The sequence below is a fragment of the Diceros bicornis genome, chromosome X, assembly GCF_020826845.1.
Source record: "Diceros bicornis minor isolate mBicDic1 chromosome X, mDicBic1.mat.cur, whole genome shotgun sequence".
NCBI classification, from domain to species: Eukaryota; Metazoa; Chordata; class Mammalia; order Perissodactyla; family Rhinocerotidae; genus Diceros; species Diceros bicornis.
In genome coordinates this window covers 59673672-59697841 of record NC_080781.1, presented here as the reverse complement: position 1 = coordinate 59697841, position 24170 = coordinate 59673672, and the positions used below count along the sequence as shown (strand labels likewise).

Sequence of the window (24170 nt, the reverse complement as noted above, 5' to 3'; positions counted from 1 at the left end):
AACGGATCAATGAAGAAATCACAAAAGATTTAAAAATACTTAGAGGCAAATGAAAATGAAAACACAACACACCAAAACATGAGATGCAGTGAAAGAGATGTTAAGGGAGAACTTTATAGCTATAAAACTATATATGTTTTATGTTATATGTTAAAAAAATAAGATCTCAAATCAACAACTTAACGTTACAACTTAAGGAGTTAGAAAAATAAAAACTAAACCCAAAGCTAGCAAAAAGAATAAAATAATAAAGATTAGGTTGGAGATAAATGAAACAGAGAATATGAAAAACACTAAGGAAAATCAATGAGTCTACGACCATACCACCCTGAGTGTGCCTGATCTCATCTGATCTTGGAAGCTAAGCAGGGTCAGCCTGTTTAGTGCTGGGATGAGATAAAATCAATGAAACCAAAAGTTAGTTCTTTGAAAAGATCAACAAAATTAACAAATCTTAACCTAGATGGACTAAGAAAAAAGAGAGAAAACATAAATTAGTAAAACCAGAAATGAAAGTGGGGAGGAGAGAAGTCAAGATGGCGGTGTAAGCAGACTCTGAACTCAACTCCTCCCATGGACACAGCCAATTTACAACTACTCGTGGAAAAATTACCCCTGAGACAGAACTGAAAACTGGATAAGAGGAACTTCTGCAACAACAGACAATCCTAACTGAGGTAGAAGAGGCAGAGACTCCCTTCTGGAGAGGAAAAACACCACCTTCACAAGCCACCAGCTTCACGGCCGCCCGGGAGCAGCTCACAGGTACGCAGCCTCCATGGAGGCGCGGGGCCCTGAGCCAGGGAGCGCCCCCGCTGTGGGCATTTTGTGGACCAAGCACAATAGAGACGAGTGGCATAATATCTGACTGTGCCTGCTACTGAAACATTGGGGAGTACCCCCAGAAAACCCAGTTCACAAAGAAACTAAGACCGGCTCTTAAAGGGCCCATGCGCAAACTCATCCATTTCAGAAAGTGGCCTAAAATCACCAGGAAGAAAGGTGAACAGTGGTGTGGTGAAAAGAGACTCACCTAATAGGCCCTGAGTGCATCTCCTTGAGGGGTGAGACCTCTCCAGGGACTGGGACATTGGCGGCGGCCATTGTTGTGGCCTGGTGTGGGCGTGCTGACACGGATGCCATTGGAGTTCTCCCTGAGGCCTGCTAGCCCAGGGTCTGCTCCACCCACTAGAGCACAGATTTAATCCAGCTCAGCCAGGGCAGGCAGCCCACCCTAGAGACTGGCCCCACACAACAACAAGCCCTCAGGCAACTTGTGGGCCTGCATAGATTGGTGACTGGATTCTCTGCAGCCTGGCAACTGAGTCGACTTAAGCAGGGCAGGGTGTGCACAAGGAGCGGGTGGAGAGTGTGGGGCAGTGGTAGAGTGTGTGGGGCTCCGGCCTTGGAGAGACTGAGTCCGCATCAGGAGGTCGGGGTGCGCACACGGGGCAGGACTGTGTTGACTGTGTGTGTGGACCTGTGGGCGGCAGGGCTTGTCAGCTGCAGGAGACTTGTGCTTCTCAAAGGCCCACGTAGGGGGTTTGCCCCACCTTCCAAAGTCTGAAACAATTGGGTGCTCCTGTGCCTGAGGCCAGCCCCACCCAGCTGCAACCTTCAGAGAGCTGACAAGAGACCTAATAGGCTAGAGGCTTACAGCAATTGTAAGGCCCTGAGCCTAACAACTTGCCATGCTGGGGGCCTACTCACTTAAAAGAAATACTGCAACACAAATGTGGTATTAGAACTTGCAGCCAACTGGGCTGGGGCTCCCCATACCTGATAAAGAGACTGAAGGGCCCACAACAAGTACAAGCAGCTGAGCATTACAACAGCTGGCCAGGAGCATAACTCGGCCTCCCTGGGTGCCTACAGGGAGAGCAAACAGGCCACAACAGAAGGACACAGGTAGCACATATAGGGGTCACCCCTGGAATGTTGAGAACTGAGGGAAGCACACTGGAAGCCTCCTAAGGCATCACTTACATAAGGTCACCTATCCAAGAACAGGAGACATAGCTGGCCTACTTAATACATAAACACAAGCACAGGGAAAGAGGCAAAATGAGGAGGCAAAGGAATACATTCCAAGTAAGGGAACAGGACAAAACCCCAGAAAAAGAACAAAGTGAAACAGAAATGAGCAACGTACCCGACAGAGAGTTCAAACTAAGAGTGTTAAGGATGCTCACTGATCTGGGGAGAAGAATAGATGAACTCAGTGAGAATGTCAACAAAGAAATGGAAGAAATAAAAAGAACCAATCAGAAATGACAAATACAATACTGGAAATGAAAAATTCACTAGAGGGACTCAAAAGTAGAGTAGAGGATACAGAAGAACGGATCTGTGAGCTGGAGGAAAGACTAGAAGAAATTACCTAAGCTGAACAGGTAATAGAGAAAAGAATTAAAAAGAGTGAGGATAGTCTAAGGGACCTCTGGGACAACATCAAGCACACTAACATCCGTGTTATCAGTGTCCCGGAAGGAGTAGAGCGAGACAAGGGGGCAGAGAAACTATTTCAAGAAATAATAGATGAAAACTTCCCTAACCTGAGAAAGGAAACAGACATCCAGGTACAGGAAGCACAGAGAGCCCCAAACAAGATAAATCCAAAGAGGCCCACACCAAGACACATCATAATCAAAATGTCCAGAATTAAAGATAAAGAGAGAATCCTAAAAGCCGCAAGAGAATATCAAGTTACATACAAAGGAAACCCCATAAGGCTATCAGCTGACTTCTCAGCAAGAACCTTAAAGGCTAGAAGAGAATGTCACGATATATTTAAAATGCTAAAAGGAAAAAACTTACAGCCAAGAATACTCTACCCAGCAAGGTTATCATTCAAAATGGAAGGAGAGATCAAAAATTTCCCAGACAAGCAAAAATTAAAGGAGCTGGTCACCAAGAAACCAGTGCTACAAGAAATGTTAAAGGGACTGATTTAAGGGGAAAAGAGAAGACCACAAATAGGAAAAATTATCTATTTTCATGATAAGAGGGTAATGGATACAAAAGCACAAAAAAGAGGTTAGATATGATATCAAAAACATAAAAGGAGGGAGGAGGGGAGTTAAAGAGTACAGCTTTCAGACAGAGGTCAAACTAAAGTGACCATCAATTCTGTATAGAAGAAGAAAGGAACAGAGAAGGACTACTAAAACACTGAGAAAAAAAAGTTAAAAAATGGCAGTAAGTACATACTTATTGATAGCTACTTTAAAGTCAATGGAATAAATGCTCCAATTAAAAGGCATAGGGTGGCTGACTGGATAAAAAACAAGACCCATGTATATGCTGCATACAGGAGACACACTTCAGACCTAAAGACACTCACAAACTGAAAGTGAAGGGATGGAAAAAGATACTCCACACAAATGGCAATGAAAAGAAAGCTGGGGTAGCAGTACTCATATCAGACAAAATAGACTTTAAACCAAGAACTGTAAAAAGAGACAAAGAAGGGCATTATATAATGATCAAATGAACAATCCAACAAGAGGATATAACACTTGTAAATATCTACGCACCCAATTTAGGTGCACCTAAATATATAAAGCAATTATTAACAGACATAAAAAGAGAAATAGACAGTAACACAATAATAGTAGGGGACTTTAACACTCCACTTACACCAACGGATAGATCATCCAAACAGAAAATCAATAAGGAAACATTGGCCTTAAGTGACACACTAGAACAGATGGACCTGGTAGATATATACAGAGCATTCCTTCCAAAAACCGAAGAATACACGTTCTTTTCAAATGCACATGGAACATTGTCCAGGATTGATCACATATGAGGCCACAAAACAAGTCTCCATAAATTTAAGAAGATTGAAACAATACCAACCATCTTTTCTGACCACAATGGTATGAAACTAGAAATCAATTATAGGAAGAAAATCAGAAAAACCACAAATACGTGGATATTAAACAAAATGCTACTGAACAATGACTGGGTTAACGAAGAAATCAAAGAAGAAATAAAAAAATACCTGGAGACAAATGAAAATGAAAAGACAACATGCCAGAATTTAAGAGATACAGCAAAAGCGGTTCTAAGAGGGAAGTTTATAGCGATACAGGTCTATCTCAACATACAAGAAAAATCTCAAATAAACAATCTAACAACGCACCTAAAGGAACTGGAAAAAGAAGAACAAACCAAGCCCAAAATCAGTAGAAGAAGGGAAATAATACAAATCAGAGCAGAAGTAAATGAAATAGAGACCGAAAAAACAATAGAAAAAATTAATAAAACCAAGAGCTGGTTCTTTGAAAAGATTAACAAAATTGACAAACCTTTAGCTAGACTCACCAAGAAATAAAGAGCGAAGAAGCAAATAAGTAAAATCAGAAATGAAAGAGGAGAGGTTACAACAGGCACCTCAGAAATACAAAAGATTATAAGAGAATACTATGAAAATCTATATGCCAACAAATTCTACAATCTGGTAGCAAGGGATAAATTCTTAGAATCATACAACCTTCCAAAACCGGAACAAGAAGTAGAGAATTTGAATAGACCAATCACCAGTAAGGAGATCTAAACAGTAATCAAAAACCTCCCCAAAAATAAAAGTCCAGGTCCAGACGGCTTCCCTGGTGAATTCTACCAAACATTCAAAGAAGACTTAATACCTATCCTTCTCAAACTCTTCCAAAAAATTGAGGAGAGGGGAAGCTCCCTAACTCATTCTAGGAAGCTGACATTACCCTGATACCAAAAGCAGACAACGACAACATAAAAAAAGAAAATTACAGGCCAATATCACTGATGAACATCGATGCAAAAATTCTCAACAAAATACTAGCAAATCGCATACAACAATACATCAAAAAAATTATACACCATGATCAAGTGGGATTTATTCCAGGTATGCAGGGATGGTTTAACATTCGCAAATCAATCAAAGTGATACACCACATTAATAAAATGAAGAATAAAAATCACATGATCATCTCAATAGATGCAGAGAAAGCATTTGACAAGATACAGCATCCATTTATGATAAAAACTCTGAATAAAATGGGTATAGAAGGAAAGTACCTCAACATAATAAAGACCATATATGAGAAACCCACAGCTAATATCATCCTCAATGGTGAAAAACCGAAAGCTATCCCTCTAAGAACAGGAACCAGACAAGGATGCCCATTCTCACCACTCCTATTTAACATAGTACTGGAAGTCCTAGCCAGAGCAATCAGGCAAGAAAAAGAAATAAAGGGATCCAAATTGGAAAGGAAGAAGTGAAACTGTCACTATTTGCAGATGACATGATTTTATATACAGAAAAAACTAAAGAATCCACCAGAAAACTTTTAGAATTAATAATCGAATATGGTAAAGTTGCAGGATACAAAATCAACATACAAAAATCAGTTGCATTTCTGTACACTAACAACGAAGTAGCAGAAAGAGAAATTAAGAATACCATCCCATTTACAATTACAACAAAAAGAATATAATACCTAGGAATAAACTTAACCAAAGAGGTGAAAGATCTGTACACCGAAAACTATAAAATATTTCTGAAAGAAATTGAAGAAGACACAAAGAAATGGAAAGATATTCCGTGCTCTTGGATTGGAAGAATTAACATAGTTAAGATGTCCATACTTCCTAAAGCCATCTATAGATTCAATGCAATCCCTATCAAAGTTCCAACAATGTTTTTCATAGAAATAGAAGAAAGAATCCTAAAATTTATATGGAACAACAAAAGACTCCGAAGAGCTAAAGGAATCCTGAGAAAAAAGAACAAAGCTGGAGGTATCACACTCCCTGATTTCAAAATATACTACAAAGCTAGAGTAACCAAAACAGCATGGTACTGGCACAAAAACAGACACACAGTCAATGGAATAGAATCGAAAGCCCAGAAATAAACTCACACATCTATGGACAGCTAATCTTTGACAAAGGATCCAAGAATATACAATGGGGAAAAGAAAGTCTCTTCAACAAATGGTGTTGGGAAAACTGGATAGCCACATGCAAAAAAATGAAAATAGACCCTTACCTTACACCATACACAAAAATTAACTCAAAATGGATTAAAAACTTGAATGTAAGACCTGAAACTGTCAAACTTCTAGAAGAAAACATAGGCATTACGCTCTTCGACATCAGTCTTAGCAACATCTTTTCAAACACCATGTCTGACCGGGCAAGAGAAACAATAGAAAAAATAAACAAATGGGACTACATCAAACTAAAAAGCTTCTGCACAACAAAGGAAACCATCAACAAAACGAAAAGACAACCTAACAATTGGGAGAAGATATTTGCAAACCATACATCTGATAAGGGCTTAATCTCCAAAACATGTAAAGAACTCATTCATCTCAACAACAAAAAAACTACCAACTCAATTAAAAAATGGGCAAAAGACCTGAACAGACATTTCTCCAAAGAAGATATACAGATGGCCAACAGACACATGAAAAGATGTTCAAAATCACTAAGTATCAGGGAAATGCAAATCAAAACTACAATGAGATATCACCTCCCGCCCGTCAGAATGGCTATAATTAACAAGACAGGAAACAACATGTGTTGGAGAGGATGTGGAGAGGAGGGAACTCTCATACACTGCTGGTGGGAGTGCAAACTGGTGCAGCCACTATGGAAAACAGTATGGAGATTCCTCAAAAAATCAAGGTTAGAACTACCATATGATCCAGCTATTCCCCTATTGGGTATTTATCCAAAGAACTTGAAAACACCAATTTGTAAAGGTACATGCACCCCTGTGTTCATTGCAGCATTATTCACAACAGCCAAGACTTTTAAGCAACCTAAGTGCCCAACAAGGGACAAATGGATAAAGAAGATGTGGTATATATACACAATGGAATACTACTCAGCCATAAGAAACGATGAAATCCAGCCATTTGTGACAACATGGATGGACATTGAGGGTATAATGCAAAGTGAAATAAGTCAGAGGGAGAAGGTCAAATACCGTATGATTTCCTTCATTAAGTAGTAGATAATAACAACAATAAACAAACACATAGGGACAGAGATTGGATTGGTGGTTGCAGGGGTGAGGGGGGAGGGAGGGGGGGTGAAGGGGATGGTTCGGTACATGTTGTGGTGATGGGTTGTAGTTGGTGTTTTGGTGGTCAACATGATGTAATCTGTGCAGAAGTGGAGGTGTAGTGATGTACACCGGAAATTTTTACAATGTTGTAAACCAATGTTACTGCAATAAACAAAAAATTAAAAAAAAAAAGAAAAAAAAAGAAATGAAAGTGGGGACATTACTACCTATTTTACAGAAATAAAAATGGTTATAAGATAGTACTATGAACAATTGTGTGCCAATGAATTGGATACCCTACATGAAATGGACAAATTCCTAAAACAGAAAACCTACCAAGACTAAATCATAAAGAAACAGAAAATCTGAATAGACCTGTAACTATTAAGGAGATTGAATCAGTAATCAAAAATCTCCCAATAAAGAAAAGCCCTGGACCTGATGGTTTCACTGGTAAATTCTACTAAACAGTTAAAGAAGTAATACCAATTCTTCTCAAACTTTTCCACAAAATTGGAGAGGAGAGAATACTTTCCAACTCATTCTATGAGGCCAGCATTACCCTGTTACCAAAGCCAGACAAATACATTTCAAAAAAAGAAAACTACTCACCAATATCCCTTATGAACATTGATGCAAATGTCCTCAATAAAATACTAGGAAATCTAATTCAGCAGCATATTAAAAGGATTATACACTATGACCAAGTGAGATTTAGTCCTAGAACACAAGGATGGTTCAACATACAAAAGTTGATCGATGTAATACACCATGTTAACAGAATGAAGGAAAAAAACACATGATCATCTATATTGATGCAGAGAAAGCATTTGATAAAATTCAACACCTTTTCATGACAAAAACATTCAAAAAACTAGGAATAGAAGGAGACTACCTCAACATAATAAAAGCCATATATGAAAATCCCACAGTGAACATCATACTCAATGGTGAAAATTTAAAATCTTTTCCTCTGAGATTCCTCAGGAACAAGGCAAGGATGCTTGATTTCACCACTTCTATTCAACATACTACTGGAAATTCTAGCCAGAGCAATTAGTCAAGGAAAAGAAATAAAAGACATCCAAATTGGAAAGGAAGATCTCAAATTACGTCTGTTTGCATTGATATGATACTATATGTAGAAAAACCCTAAAGAGTCCACAAAAAACTGTTAGAGCTAATAAATGAATTCAGCAAAGTAGCAGGATACAAAGTCAACACAAAAATTCAGTTGTATTTCTATACACTAACAATGAAATAATCTGAAAAATAAATTACAAAAAAATTCATGTGTAATAGCATCAGAAAGAATAAAATACTTAGGAATTATCTTAACCAAGGATGCAAAAGACCTGTACAATGAAAATTACAAAACATTGCTGAAATAAATTAAAGAAGACACAAATAAATGGAAACACATTCCATATTTGTAGATTGGAAGACTCAATATCATTAAAATATTTATACTACCCAATTTAATCTACAGATTCAATAAAATCCCTATAAAAATTCTAATGACAATTTTGTAGAATAGAAAAACCTATTCTAAAATTTATATGGAATCTCAACAGAGCCCAAATAGCCAAAACAATCTTGAAAAAGAAGAACAAAACTGGAAAACTCACACTTCTTGATTTCAAAATTTACTATAAGCTACAGTAAACAAAACGAGGTGATACAGGCATAAAGACAGACCCATAGACAAATGGAATAGAATAGAGATCCCAGAAATAAACCCTCACATATATGGGGACGTTCTTTTAAACAATTGGTGCTGGGAAAGCTGGATTTCCACATGCCAAAGAATGAAGTTGGAATCTTAACTAACCCTATATACAAAAATTAACACCAAATAGATCAAAGATCTAAATGTAAGACCTAAAACAATCCTACACCTATAAGACAACATAGGGGGCCGGCCCCGTAGCTTAGCGGTTAAGTGCACACGCTCCGCTACTGGCAGCCCGGGTTCGGATCCTGGGCACGCACCGACGCACCACTTCTCCGGCCATGCTGAGGCCACGTCCCACATACAGCAACTAGAAGGATGTGCAACTATGACACACAATTATCTACTGGGGATTTGGGGAGAAAAAAAGGAGGAGGATTGGCAACAGATGTTAGCTCAGAGCCAGTCTTCCTCAGCAAAAAGAGGAGGATTAGCATGGATGTTAGCTCAGGGCCGATCTTCCTCACAAAAAAAAAATAAAATAAACAAAATAAAATGTTAAAAAAATGTTAAGACAACATAGGGCAAAATCGTCACAACGTTGGATTTGGCAATGATTTCTTGGATATGACACCAAAGGCACAGCTAACAAAAGAAAAAAATAGACATAATGGACTTCATGAAAATTTTAAAAATGGGCGTAAAAAGACATTATCAACAGAGTAAAAAGGCAACCCACAGAATGAGAACAATATTTGCAAATCATATACAGGCACACCTAGTTTTATTGTGCCTTGCTTTATTGCACCTTGCAGATATTGCGTTTTTTTACAAATTGAAATTTTGTAGCAACCCTGCATCAAGTAAGTCTATCGGTGCCATTTTTCCAAAGCATTTGCTCACTTCACATCTCTGTATCACATTTTGGTAATTCTCGCAATATTTCAAACTTTTTCCTTGTGATTATATTTGTTATGGTGGTCTGTGATCAGTGATGTTTGAAGGTACTATTGTAATTATTTGGGGGCACCACAACAATGCCCACATTAGACTGTGAATTTCATCAATAAATGTTGTTTGTGTTCTGCCTGCTCCACCAACTGGCCAATCCACTGTCTCACTCCCTCTCCACAGACCCCCGCTATTCCCTGAGACACAACAATATTGAAATTAGGCCAATTAAAAACCCTACAATGGCCTCTAAGTGTTCAAGTGAAAGGAAGAGTCACATGTCTCTCACTTTAAATCAAAAGCTAGAAATGATTAAGCTTAGCAAGGAAGGAATGTCAAAAGCTGAGATAGGCTAAAAGCTACAGGCCTCTTGCACCAAACAATTAGCCAAGTTGTGAATGCAAAAGAAAGTTCTTGAAGGAAATTGAATGTGCTACTCCCGTAAACTCATGAATGATAAGAAAGCGAAACAGCCTTATTGCTAATGTGGAGAAAGTTTTAATGGCCTGGATAAAAGATCAAACCAGCCATGACATTCCCTTAAGCCCAAACCTAATCCATAACAAGGCCCTACTCTCTTTAATTATATGAAGGCTGAGAGAGGTGAGGAAGCTTCAGAATAAAAGTTTGAAGCTAGCAGAGGTTGGTTCATGAGATTTAAGGAAAGAAGGCATCCCCATAACATAAAAGTGCAAGATGAAGCAGCAAGTGCTGATGTAGAAGCTGTAGCAAGTTATTCAGAAAATCTAGCTAAGATAATTAATGAAGGTGGCTACATTAAACAACAGATCTTCGTGATCATGGTATCTTCCCTGCCAGGTAAGTATCTTCAATGTAGATGAAACAGCCTTACATTGGAAGAAGATGCTCTCTAGGATTTTCATAGCTGGGGAGGAGAAGTCAGTGCCTGGCTTCAAAGCTTCAAAGGACAGGACGACTCTCTTATTATAGGATAATGAAGCTAGTGACTTTTAAATTGAAGCCAATGCTCACCATTCCAAAGATATTAGAGCCCCTAAGAATTATGCTAAATCTACTCTGCCTGTGTTCTATAAATGGAATAACAGAGCCTGGATGACAGCATGTCTGTTTACAACATGACTTACTGAATATTTTAATCCCTCTGTTGAGAACCACTGCTCAGAAAAAAAGATTCCTTTTAAAATATTACTGCTCATTGATAATGCACCTGTTCACCCAAGAGCACTGATGGAGATGTACAATGACATTAATTATGTTTTCATGCCTGCTAACACAACATCCATTCTGTAGCTCATGGATCAAGGAGTAATTTAGACTTTCAAGTCTTACTATTTAAGAATACATTTTATAATGCTATAGCTGCCATAGATAGTGATTCCTCTGATGAATCTGAGCAAAGTAAATTGAAAAACCTTCTGGAAAGGATTCACCATTCTAGATGCCATTAAGAACATTTGTGATTCATAGGAAGAGGTCAAAATATCAACACTAATAGGAGTTTGGTAGAAGATGATTCCAACCCTCACAGATGACCTTGAGGGGTTCAAGACTTCAGTGGAGGAAGTAACTGCAGATGTGGTGGAAGTAGCAAGAGAACTAGAATTAGAAGTGGAGCCTGAAAATGTATCTGAATCGCTGCAATCTCATGATAAAACATCAATGGTAGAGGAGTTGCTTCTTATGGATGAGCAAAGAAAGTAGTTTCCTGAGATAGAATTTACTCCTGGTGAAGATGCTGTGAAGATTGTTGAAATGACAACAAAGGATTTAGAATATTACATAAACTTAGTTGATAAAGCAGTGGCAGGATTTGAGAGGATTGATTCCAATTTTGAAAGAAGTTCTACTGTGGGTAAAATGCTATCAAATAGCATTGCGTGCTACAGAGAAATTGTTGATGAAAGGAAGTGTTGATCAATGCGGCAAACTTCACTATTATCTTAGTTTTTTTAATTGCCACAGCCACTCCAGCCTTCAGCAACCACCACCCTGATCAGTCAGCGGCCATCAAAATCGAGGCAAGACCCTCCACTAGCAAAAAGATTACAACTTGCTTAAGGCTCTTATGATGGTTAGCATTTTTTTAGCAATAAAATATTTTTTAATTAAGGTTTGTAAATTTTTTTAGACATAATGCTATTGAACACTTATTAGACTACAGTATAGTGTAAACATAACTTTTATATGCATTGGGAAACCAAAAAATTCATGTGACCTTTTTTATTGTGACATTCACTTTACTGTGGTGGTCTGGAACTGAACCCACAATATCTCTGGATATGCCTGTATCTGATAAGGAATTAATATCTATAATATATAGAGAACTCTTACAACTCAACAACAACAACAAAATAAACAACTAAATAAAATATGGGCAAAGGACTGAACAGATATTTTTCCAAAGAAGATATACAAATGGCCAATAAGCACATCGAAAGATGTTCAACATCGTTAATCATTAGGGAAATGCAAATCAAAACTACAGTGAGATACCTCTTCATACCCATTAGGATGTGATTATCAACAAAGACAAACAAACAAACAAAAAGCATCAGTAAGGATGTGGAGAAATTGGAAAACTTATCCACTGTTGGTGGGAATGTAAAATGGTACAGCCACTGTGGAAATCAGTATGGTGGTTCTTCAAAAAATTAAAAATAGAATTACCATGTGATCCAGAAATTCCACTTCTGTGGATATACCCAAGAGAATTGATTGCATGTCTGAGATAGTTATATAGCCATATTCATAGCAGCATTATTCCCAGTAGCTAAAATGTGGAAGCAACACAAGTGTCCATTGATGGATGCATGAATAAGCAAAATGTAGTATATACCTACAATGGAATATTACTCAGCCTTAAAAAGAAAAGAAATTCTGTATTATGCTACTGCATGGATCAACTCTGAGGACATTATGCTAAGTGAAATGAGCCAGTCACAGAAAGATAAATATTGTATGATTCCACTTATATGAGGTACTTAGAGTAGTCAAAATTATAGAGACAGAATGTAGCATGGTAGTTGCCAGGGGCTGAAGGGAGGAGAGAATGGGTAGTTATTGTTTAATGGGTATAGAGTTTCAGTTTTATAAGATGAAAAGAGTTATGAAGATGAATGATAGTGATGATTGTATAACATTATGAATGTATTTAATACCATTGAACTGTATACTTAAAAATGGTTAAGATGATAAATTTTATGTTATGTGTATTTTACCACAATAAAAATAAATTGAAGAAAAAAAAAGAAAGACTGGGGACCTATGCTGAACACCAGCTAATGATAGGTCCTTAATACTCACTGCCCACCCTCTTTCCCAAGATGGGTTTCTGCTTCTTATAGCTCCTTATCCAGCTAATGAAAAGCTTATTGCCCATGTTCAGATCTCCTAGAATCAACTGCCACATACTTATCCCCAGAATATTGTCCATTACATTACTTTCATTTCCAATTTTTTCTCCCATCTGATCTATTTTGTTTCCTGGCTCCACCAAGTGACTAAACCACAACCAACTTTGCTATACTAATCTCAATACCGTGCTTTAGACCTTCTGGATACATTCTGCAAGGTCAGGCTCTAGGCCTTGTTCTGCACCCCTCACCATTGCAAGCATGTATGCATGTCATGCCAATCTACTCCTGGCACCATATTACCAAGAACCTGGACAGGCTTACTGCTTTATATAGTCCTTAACAAATATATCTAGAGAAGTACTTCTAAAAGTGTGACCTGTACAACAGTGCTACCAGAAGATGTTCACTGAAAAAAGGTTCAGTAGTAAAGTAAGTATGAGAAATGTTACATACTCTATTCCCATTTGGAGATTCATGATGAATAAATAAAAATCCAATGCTCTGAGAAGCCCTGCAGCAAAGAACACTATTTGACTATGTTTAACCTAGTGTTTTGCAAACACATTCAGACCCATAACCCTTTTTCACAAAACACTCATCTCTTAGAACTCACTTTGGAAGATGCTGATCTAGAGTGTGCCTCTGAGTTGCACCCAGGCTCCAGTTTCCAAGTCTCTCCCAGTTCTCTGGCTCTAGTCAATGAACTTCACAAGTTAAAAATTCCTCACCCAGGATTCCAAGATGTTCATCTTCCTCCAGCTGCACCTTTTCCTGGAATGTCTCATCTTGGAAGGCTTCATATCGGACTTTCCAGTAAGTGCCCCCAATTCTGCTGGAGCTCTTCTGGAAAAATTTATCTGAGCCACTAGCATATAAGTAGGCAAAAGTCACATGATTTAATTATGAGACCCCCCAACTCACCCTTAAGCTCATCAAGTTATGGATCTTTATTGTTAGGAAGGACCTCAGAGATCATCCAGGTTACCTTCCACCCAGTGAAAATATCTCATCTGGTGACACCACTAATAAGTGAAATATAGTTTCTGCTTGAGCCATTCCAAGGTTAGGGAAATCATTTTCAGAGAAAGCAATTCTTCTTACTTTGGATAGTTTTAATGATTGGAGTTGTTCTTTATAGTAGGCTGAAATCTTCTTGCTTGTAAGTTCCAGACACTGGGACTAGTTCTACCCTCTAGAGTTAAGTAGCCTGACATCTGTCCTTAATCATCCTCAGGTACTCATGATCCATTCTCCCCTTAATCAAGAATATCCTTCATTCCACAATAAAAGCCTACTAATTTAGCAGGCCTAGTTGGAGATTCTAGAAGCCATCCTGAGACCCAAGTGCCTACTTTCCTACATTTTCTAGAGACTCATTCTATTTCCTGCTGGAAGAATAAACATGATGGGTGCCCTAGGATATTCCCCCACAAACTCTTCTGTGAAAGACCTGGAATCACTGATAGCTCAGTGAGTTGGCATAACTTAAGGCCTAGCAATGGAATAGGGCACTAACCTTCTGCTCTGTCTTTCCCACATCTGAGTCATGGATGAGACAGGAAAATTGGGAGAAATTTCTCCAAAAGGATAGGCATGGAATGGACACAAGGCAGCTTGTTTCCCCTCTTTCTACATTTCTCAGAGTGTTTTTTACACTCCTGATTAAATGCTTCCTTCAGACTATGGAAAAAAAAGGAAGGAGCAAGGAGGTAAATATTGGGCAAAATAAAGAAGAGACAAAGAAATGTTATTTCAACTGATCTGGGTCCCACCTGGGCCTTCTTTTCTGAATGTGGCCTGGGATTATAGCAGGACTAATATCAAACTCTGCTTGGACCCTTTGCTGGGGATATGACATCACCCTACAAGAAGTTTTGTAGCTCCCCAAGAGCAAGCTCTCCAGGAGGCCACAGGAATTTGGCTAACAATGGTGTAACTTAACTCCAGCCAGACAATGATTGTGACACCCAAGTGAAGTGAGAGATTTCTGGGGGGGAGTAATAGGTTTTTGGATCTGGGCCCAGGAGTAAGGAGAGGGAGCCCACTGCCTCTTACCTGCCTGGCTCCCTCAAATTCTTCCGAGTACTCCCATCATGCCCCATTGGGCCGTAGTCCCATCGAATCTCATGGGCCTCAATGAAGTACTGCCGGACTTTGCCTGTGAGTAGGTTCACAGGAGGGGCCATGGAGCAAGACTTGACCTTGTAGAGTGCTTGCATACCATCTGGAGGAAGAACATCAAGGCTGGCCTCATTCCACCCAACAGATCTTCTACCCAGACAACTCACCTTCTTCATTCTCCTAATGTTTTCCCCTCTCACCCTCTACTAGGCTCTTTACCCCTGTCTCCAAATGGGCCACTTTCTCTCACTCCTCAAGAACCTGGCTGGGAAAGAGAGAGCCTAGGTGGGAATTCAAGCATCTCCACCTGCTCACTGACACTGACTCTACCAGATCCTCATTCCTGCCTCTGCAAAAGGCTTACATTGTAGAAACATCACAGATATTGAAGTTAGAATACCTGAATTTGGGCCGGCCCAGTGGCTTAGCAGTTGAGTGCGCATGCTCCGCTATTGGCAGCCCAGGTTCAGATCCCGGGCGCGCACCGACGCACCGCTTCTCTGGCCATGCTGAGGTGTCCCACATACAGTAACTAGAAGGATGTGCAACTATGACATACAACTATCTACTGGGGCTTTGGGGGAAAAAAAGGAGGACGATTGGCAATAGATGTTAGCTCAGAGCCGGTCTTCCTCAGCAAAAGGAGGAGGATTAGCACGGATATTAGCTTAGGGCTGATCTCCCTCACAAAAGAAAAAAAAGAATACCTGAATTCAAGTCCAAGCCTTATCACTATCTGTAGGATCTTAGGCAAGTCATTTCCTAGATCTGAGTTTTAATGTCTGTTTTGTAAATGAAGAGAATAGGAAAATCTACCCCACTGGGCTGGTGGGAGCATCAAATTAAAAAAGAAGAGTAAGTTATTTATAAAGTTGGAAGCTTCCAAAATAATAGAACATATTCTATACATGGAGATGAAGCTTCAGACTTGGGACTGTCAGGAAAATGTAGATTTAAGTAGTGTCTCCAAATGTGGAAGATGTTACATGGAGGCATAGTGGTAATGGATGATACTACCTTATATTTCCTTGGCAACTTATGGAGGTCATTCAGGTACATTATCTCATTTGAGCCTCACAACATCACAAGGAGATTTAAAATTTGTAAATTAGAAATCTGAGGTGTGAAGAAAGAGGAGGAAAAGACATTCATTTTTTGTGTGTGTGTGTGAGGAAGATCAGCCCTGAGCTAACATCCGTGCCAATCTTCTTCCACTTTATGTGGGACTCCACCACAGCATGGCCTGACAAGCAGTGCATCGGTGTGTGCCTGAGTTCCGAACCTGGGCCGCCAGCAGCAGAGCGTGCCCACTTAACCGCTACCCCAGGGGCCGGCCCCAGGATATTCAATTTTGTTTAATATGTATTATATGTCAAGCCCTTTGTCAGGTGCTTTATGTATGTTGTCTCCTTCAATCCTCATTAACCACCTTATAAAACAGAATTTTAATATCCCCTTTTGCAGATGAAGAAAACTAAGGATCAGAGAAGTTAAGTAATTTGCCCAAGATTACACAGCTAATCAGTGGTGGAGTTCAGACTTAAACTCTTATCTTTTAACTGCAAATTCGAGTGCTCATTTTCTTTTCTTATATTCACTATCTTGGTCTCATCATTCCCCTAGTTTCTAAGATTCAAAATCACATCATCTCTCTGAAACTTCACTATAACTTTAGGAGGTAGGAATCATTATTGCAATCCCCAGATGAGGAAACAGAGGCTGAGAGAAGTGATATGACTTGCCAAAGGTAACTAAGCAACTGGTGGAACCAGGATTTGAATCCAGGCTTGTCTGGCTCTAAGGCCCATGCTTGTTCCTCTATTGAGCTGCATCCCTAACCTCCATCCACATTCATAAGCTTACCCAGGCACACTTGGGACTGAGGACAGACCCTGGATGATGGAGCACAAGTAACTGACCCCTATTGGGTCAAACCTACCACCAAAGACTCATTATCCCAAGAGTCTATAACTTCTCACCTACTCAAATCCACTTTCACAGACTTACATATCACTTTTCTGACACCCACCTAATTTACCATACATCAAATAATTCTAGAAAGTGAGAACTAAAGAGGATCTTAGAGACCATTTAGACCAAATCTCCCATTTTATAGATGTGACAAATGAGGCCTAGAAATGGGAAAGGACATTTCCAAAGTCATATGGTGAGTTTTTCACAGAGCTGAGACAACTCAATCTTCTAATCACTTATCTAGTGTTCTTTCCATTGCCTCATATGTTCCTCCTTTCCTCTGATGTGCCTCAACTCACTATGCCATTACTTCGACCATTCTCCCTCTGAAAACCAAGCCTTCCATCCCTATTGCTATTGGGTCCCAACTAGAGTGTCACTACTTGCCTACAATGCTCCATGATCTCCTGTAGAAGCCTCACTTTTCTTTAACTAATCTCTCCTTCACTGTCTGTTTAATCAGTTCCAGGTCTTAGTTTCTTAGAATTCTGAGCAAAAAAAGGGTAGCTTAAAAGTCCACTTATCCATCTCTGTACCACCTTATGTTAGAAATGGGGAAGATGAAACCCAGAAAGTTGTGCTCAAGGTCACCCTGCAAGTTAATGTCTGAGCCAGGAAGGAACCTGGGTCCCCAGAATTCTAGTCTAGTGTTTCATCCTTTATATCTAGCTGTCACACCTGAAAGACCTATCTTATGGCTTCAGGCCAGAAGCCCAGGTTCCTGATGACCATTATTACCACCTCCCTCCTATACCTCAAGGGTCAGAGATATTGGATTTCACCTTGCAAGTGACTATTCACTTGACAGCTAATTAACCATGTGCCAGGTTCCTGGGGCACCATTTCAGCAGTGACAAAGGTGGCTGGAAAGATGTGAGCCACATCAGTGCGGTGGCCTCGAATGGTAAGCATTTGTCCATGGAAGAAAGCTGTGTGGACATCTACTTCATTGCCCATGCCAAACAAGTGCCAGGCCACACGCTTCTGTGCACACATGCTCAGGTCAGGTACATTCCCAAAGACAAAGCCATTGATTGCTGCAAAAGAAAACCCAAAGAAAATATCAGAGTTAGGAAAGAACAGCACAATGGGAGAAGACTTACCCCCTGACAATAACAATAGATAACATTTAGATGATGTTTTAAAGAGCACACTGTGCTGACCAAATGTGTTATTTCATTTAAATCTCACAAACAGCCCTGGGAAATAAGCAGATATACTTGGTCTCATGCAAAAAATAAGAAAACCAAGGTTCAGATAGACAAAGTTACTTCTCTCTCAACGCCACAGCTATTAAGTGGTAGAGCCAAGATTCCAACCCAGCAATCTGAGGAAGCTTTCAAAGGAATGGGGTTTATTGTGCAAGCTATTCTTTACTTCCAAGCCAATTTCCTTCTGGAATTTCCACAGGACAATTGTCAAGTTAGCTAATTAATTATCATGGTTATTACAAGCAATTGTTATAAAACCCAAGAGAAATCTCAGCTGTCCATGCCATCCCTTACATATTCCCTCTGAATTTTCACCTCCCCTTGGCACTGTCTGGCTTTGAGCCCACCTCTGTCACCAAAGGTAAGTAAATCATTCCCTTAACTAAACAAAAGCAAAATAAACTTGTTTCTATTCCTTAAATCAGTTCTCTGCCCATGCCTCGGGGCTTTTGTGCCTTTAGTTAATTAACATTGTGAATTCCCTTATAGGCAACCATTTTTCTCCACAAAGTGGGTAATTCTTCCACCTTGCCTCCCTTTTAGAACAAAGTGACTGATCACGTAGTGTATGACTTTGGAGTCAACAGCCTGGGCTATTCCACGTTATGAGGCAGGACAGCTAATGGCAAATGCACAGGCTATTTAGTCAGACAGCTATGCTGCTAAAATTTTATCTGCTGTGTAATCCTGGAGCCTCAGTTTCCTCAGAGGTAAAACAGGGAAAAGCCACCTACTACCCCTGGTCATTGTGAGGATTAAAAAGGACTAGGTATGTGAAAGCACCCAACAAATGCTAGATCCAGTGGAGACCCTCCATCAGTGTTCACTGTCACGGTGTGGCTACCTCCTCCAGCTCACCATGCATTCTATTGCTCTCCTGAAAGGCCTCATCTTCTTTGTCCACTGAGGCAGGGTCTGAGCAGTAAGTGAAAATGTTCTCATCGATATGCCAGCTAAGGTTCTCATCTATCACACTGAAGAGCAGGAAGAAATTATTGTCCACGTCCTGTCGCCGAGGAATGGAGTTCCCATCCAGGGTTCCTAGGATGAGTAAGAATGGTGCCCTTGAGAATCTCCTTTCCTTAGCAACAGTAAGCTGCAAGGGGGACTCATAAGAAATGAATAGGAAGAGAGGGGGCCTTAACGGTCTGTTAGCAACAGAAAAGCAGATAGAGTCTTCTGTTGCTAATTTCTATTTCCAAACTCCCCAGATAAAACCACCAATTCAGTTGAGCCTAGGACTTGAAGGTGGGACACATAGGATCTAGAATAATTCCCCGCTACCACCCCTGCCTATGTCTTCAACCCAGGGTCTTAACTTGACCACACTCCTGCAGCGCCTAGATCTCCAGGCCCAACTATACATTAAACATATGCTATTTTCAACCAAGTCCACAATCCGCCCCAAATCCTGATTGCTACACTTTGAATCCTCTCCACACTTAAACTCTTACCACACAACTTACTTTTATGTGACTTGACTCCCATCATTACTAATTCAAGTTTTTAAGTGAACTAAGAAAAAAATAAGAAAGTAGAAAAGTTTTGTTGGTTTTAGGGTTTTTTTTAGGGAACAAAAGGTAATGAAATAGAAATAATAGTGGAAAAAGGGTTTGGCGGGGTTTATTTCTGCTAATAAACAAACGTGCTGCTATATTAATGCTCCTCAGGCTGCTGCTCAATATGTAGGTGGTTCAACTATATCACTGCTTCCCCTAGATATTTCAAATTGCATCTCATAGCTCACCCTTGGGGCCAGTACCTCTTTTACAGGTGATAAGAGGTCCAATGAGGCCAGTCGCAATATCTCGTGGAGCATCTACATGAGAATGGTAGATCCAGGTGAGGCATGCTGGGTCAGCATCAGTGGGTGCATGTCCTTCTGGAATGGTCCAGTTGTAGATGTGGCTGCCTCCCGGTGGAACAGAATCATCAGCTTTTAGCTGACCAGAGGAGCCATCTGGGTATAGGGAGCCTAGAAAATGAAATTGCACATGCCTAGTCCCAGGTTGAGTGAGATGGAATCTGGCAGATATAGAAGCCAAGAGAGGGCTGACATATGGGACACCTAGGTCCAGTCTTGTGAAAGGTAGAGTTCAAAGGTCAAGCACAGTGTTCCTCATAGCCTGAGGAGGGCACAGATTCAGGTAATATCTAGTTAAAGAACCCCACACCTCAGATCAACAATGGGTAGGGAGGTGGCAGCCATTGGGGAAGGAGCTGTGGCCATGGAAAGTGCTGCACAGCCTGATCTAGTAGTGCCCTAATGCAAAGCTGGTGTCATGGAGGCAGGGAAGAAGACATAATTTCCTCCCTTCAAGCACTCACTTTGGAAAACAGAAAGCAGACAATCATAAAATTTCAGTCTAAAGGCAACTTAATACTCAGTTGGTCCACTTTCTCATTTTATGGAAGAGAAAACTGAGGAAAAGTAACTTTTGCCCAAGGTCATACAAGAAGTTAGTGGCCAAGTCAGGACCTTATGATTTCCCTCTCTATTCTCCTCACTCACTGTTGTGTCAGTGTTATAGGCCATTGGGCCTGGGATACTAGGAGATACGGTTGAGTAAACTCAACTCTCTCTTAATAAAAAAAAAAAAATGGACTTTTTGGAAGACCGTGGCACTAGAATAATGCTCCCTTACATTCACAGCACATTCTCCTCTTTGCAAAGCACAAATATTTTATGAAAATGCTATTCAAGTAATTCTTTGTGATAAAATGCGCATTGAATCTCCACATTCCTACTGAAGAATCTGAGGCCCAGAGAGAGTCAGTGACTTGCCCAAAGTCACACCATATATGAATAACAGAACTGGTAACAGTACCCAACCATGTTTTTCTGAGGAGAGTCCCTGCCACCTCAGATCATAAGGAAGGAAAGACTATCTTTCTTCCCAGCTTTTCTCTCTCAGATGGCAATAAAAGAAAAGTGATATTTTCTGCCAGCAGGAGAAAGAAAGGGTGGGCTGATTTACCTTCTGAGTCCTTCTCATAGAAAACACCATGAGGGTGGATGGTGTAGGGACGAGTGGCAAAATTCTTCAGGTGGATAAGGATGACATCTCCCACCTCAGCCTGCAACACTGGCCCCAAGAAGCCCAACCAGGCAGGCTGGGCCATTTCATCCATGTATGAACCATCCTTATATTCCTTGTAGATGGTCTTCTTGTAGCTGCTCCCTATCCGGTTCTTGTCAGACTTTAGGAAGCTGGAAGCTACTCTAGGAAGGAAGGAAAGACAGAGTCAGAATTTTGCCACAATCTTCAAACCTCTGGAGGGTTCTTTTCCAGAGGAGGCCAACCAAAAAGTGTCCATTTTTGTTTAGGGCAAAACAAGAGGAAAAGGGATTGTACTGATCAAAACATGAAAGCTTCAGGTTAGAATCTAACTGTTAGACAATGGGAAGTATTAAGTTAAAGCATATGAAATTGCTAATATTTGACCACTCAACCTACAAAAAAGGCAATTTCATGTGGTTCAACCAAATATATAGTAATGGGGAGACAACCAACTATGGACTGACTCTTTCTAAGTGATCAACTCCCTGTCCATGTGGCCTGACTTAGTGTTGTCCTGCTATACATGGGAGGTCTTGTAGCCTAGTGGTTAAAAACACAAGCTCTGGAGCCAGGATGGTTCCAATAAATGCTGATATTGCCACTTCCAAATATGTGGGACTTTGAGCAAGTTACTTAACCTCTCTGTGCACAATTTCCCCATCTGTAAAATGGAGATAATCACAGTACCAAACTCATATGGATGTTAGTGGTGACTAAAATAATTAAAATACATAAAGAGCTTAGGACAGTGCCTGAAAAATAGTAAAAGCTTAATAAATGTTAACTATTACTTCAAAGTATTGGGGATGGGGGATAACTAACTTATCCCTCAAGGACACTTTTAATACAAAGACTGTAACTCAAAAACTAGATGGATAGAAAGATGGTTTGTCAAAAAAGACAGCTGTTTTTCTTACTCTAATTCTTCTTAGAGAGGTCTGGGATGTTACAGTCAACTTTGGAAAACTTTGAGGCTTTGAAGAGACAAAGTGATTCATGACCACAAAAGATTCTTTAATATATCCACTCTTTTTTTTCAACAGATATTCGGGGAGCACTTGCAAGGCTCTAAGATCAAGAAAGGTTAATCCTGTGGGAACTGTGAAAGGCAGAATGGTGAGAAGAGTACAAGATTTGCATCCACATTACCCAGGTTCAAATCCTAGCTCTTTCATTTACTAGCTGTGAGACTTGGGCGAGTCACTTGATCTCCCAGAGCCTCAGTTTTCTCATCTACAAGAGGAGATTCATACTCACCTCTCAGACATTTTGTAAGAATTAGGTGAGATGAAGTATGTAAATTTCTAGTATGGTGCCTGTCACAGATAGTTACATAAGTGATAGCTATTACTGCTATTTCTTTGATTTTAAGGCTTACTTTATTTTTTTACATTTTCACACATCTGAAATCAGTATAGGTCCATTGAACTATGGGGCATATTTCCACCACACGCATCTTACAAACACTGTAAATATTTCATGTTTCTCTCTCTCTTTTAAAGCTAAACAGCTATTATTAAAACAGCAGTGTGGATATCATCTTAGAGTCAAGGGAATATGGAATTACCGTTAGGACTCTAAAAATGCTGAGGCACCTCAGTGTGGGAAAGCAGACTCTATATGAGATACTGGTTCCTGAGTCAACTAGCCTTCTTCTCAGGAAATGTGCCACTGGGTGTATGGCCCAGAGAGATCAGGAGCTGGTTGCTACCACACCCTGGCAAAAGGTACTCAAGAGGCTACCTCTTGACCTCAAGGGTGTCCCCCCACCAACTCCAGCTCTAATTTCACAAGAGATTAAACCTACATGTCACTGTCAAGAGGCTGGTTGGTGATGCCATTCCTTCCCTTGGGAGCATAGTTCCACTGCACGTCCCGGACGCCCAGGTAGTAGACTCGAGTTACCCCATCAGTCAGTTGGGGCCACAAGGGTTGCACGAACAGCAGAGTCCAGAGGAGGTGGCCTCGCTCCATGCTCCACATTACTCTGGAAAACAGGCAAATGAATAGCTGCTGATATGGAAGAAAGAGAACAAAGGGGCTTTGAATGTGTCTGGAATACTAAAGAGGTAGGAGCCAGACCGAGTGACTGAGAAAGCAAAAACCAATTAGCCCAGAGGCTCTACTTTACCTGATTCCTTTCAGTTCAACAAATGTTCAATGATTTCTACACACTGGACTTTGGAGGGAAATGTTAAAAAATCACTTGTACAGGGGCCGGGCCCGTGGCTTAGTGGTTAAGTGTGCATGCTCCTCTACTGGCTGCCTGGGTTTGGATCCTGGGCGTGCACCAACACACTGCTTGTCGGGCCATGCTGAAGCGGCATCCCACATACAGCAACTAGCAGGATGTGCAACTATGACATACAACTATCTACTTGAGCTTTGGGGAGAAAAAGGGAAAAAAAGGAGGAGGATTGGCAATAGATGTTAGCTCAGGGCTGGTCTTCCTCACAAAAAAAAAAAAAAGATCACTTGTACTGATAGTTATGTATCACTTCTTTCAGAAGAGAAATCTGGATCCAGTTCCTTCAGCAGTATAGAAGCAAGAATGTACTCTGGCTCAGGAATCAGGAAACAGGCACCAGAAGCCTGATTGGGCCACTGATTCACTCAATACCTGAATCAAATCACTAATTCTCCCTGTGCCTCTGTTTTCATTGTTGCCACTTTTCATCCTCTTTGAATTGTGTTTAAAAACAAATGAGAATTCACCAAAAGACATTTACTAGAATGTTCATAGGCCCCAAATGAAAACAGCCAAACAGTCCATGAACA

General features: G+C 40.2%; 1 protein-coding gene across 9 annotated transcripts in view; it reads right to left on the bottom strand.

Annotated features, from left to right (window-relative positions):
• The window catches only part of HEPH (hephaestin), a 153984-nt gene extending 130605 nt beyond the window's left edge, over positions 1-23379 (bottom strand). For 8 of the 9 annotated variants that reach the window (XM_058536032.1, XM_058536037.1, XM_058536038.1 and 5 more), the window contains exons 1-7: positions 23200-23366; positions 21309-21553; positions 20093-20305; positions 19189-19371; positions 17902-18156; positions 15080-15248; positions 13753-13889 (exon numbers count right to left, since the gene is read on the bottom strand). In XM_058536032.1, the coding sequence (XP_058392015.1) occupies positions 13753-13889; positions 15080-15248; positions 17902-18156; positions 19189-19371; positions 20093-20305; positions 21309-21553; positions 23200-23366 (1369 nt within the window). Of the gene's footprint in view, positions 1-13752; positions 13890-15079; positions 15249-17901; positions 18157-19188; positions 19372-20092; positions 20306-21308; positions 21554-23199 lie in introns of all 9 variants that reach the window. The other variant, XM_058536031.1, reaches the window with a different exon arrangement.
• Between the last annotated feature and the right edge of the window lie 791 nt (positions 23380-24170).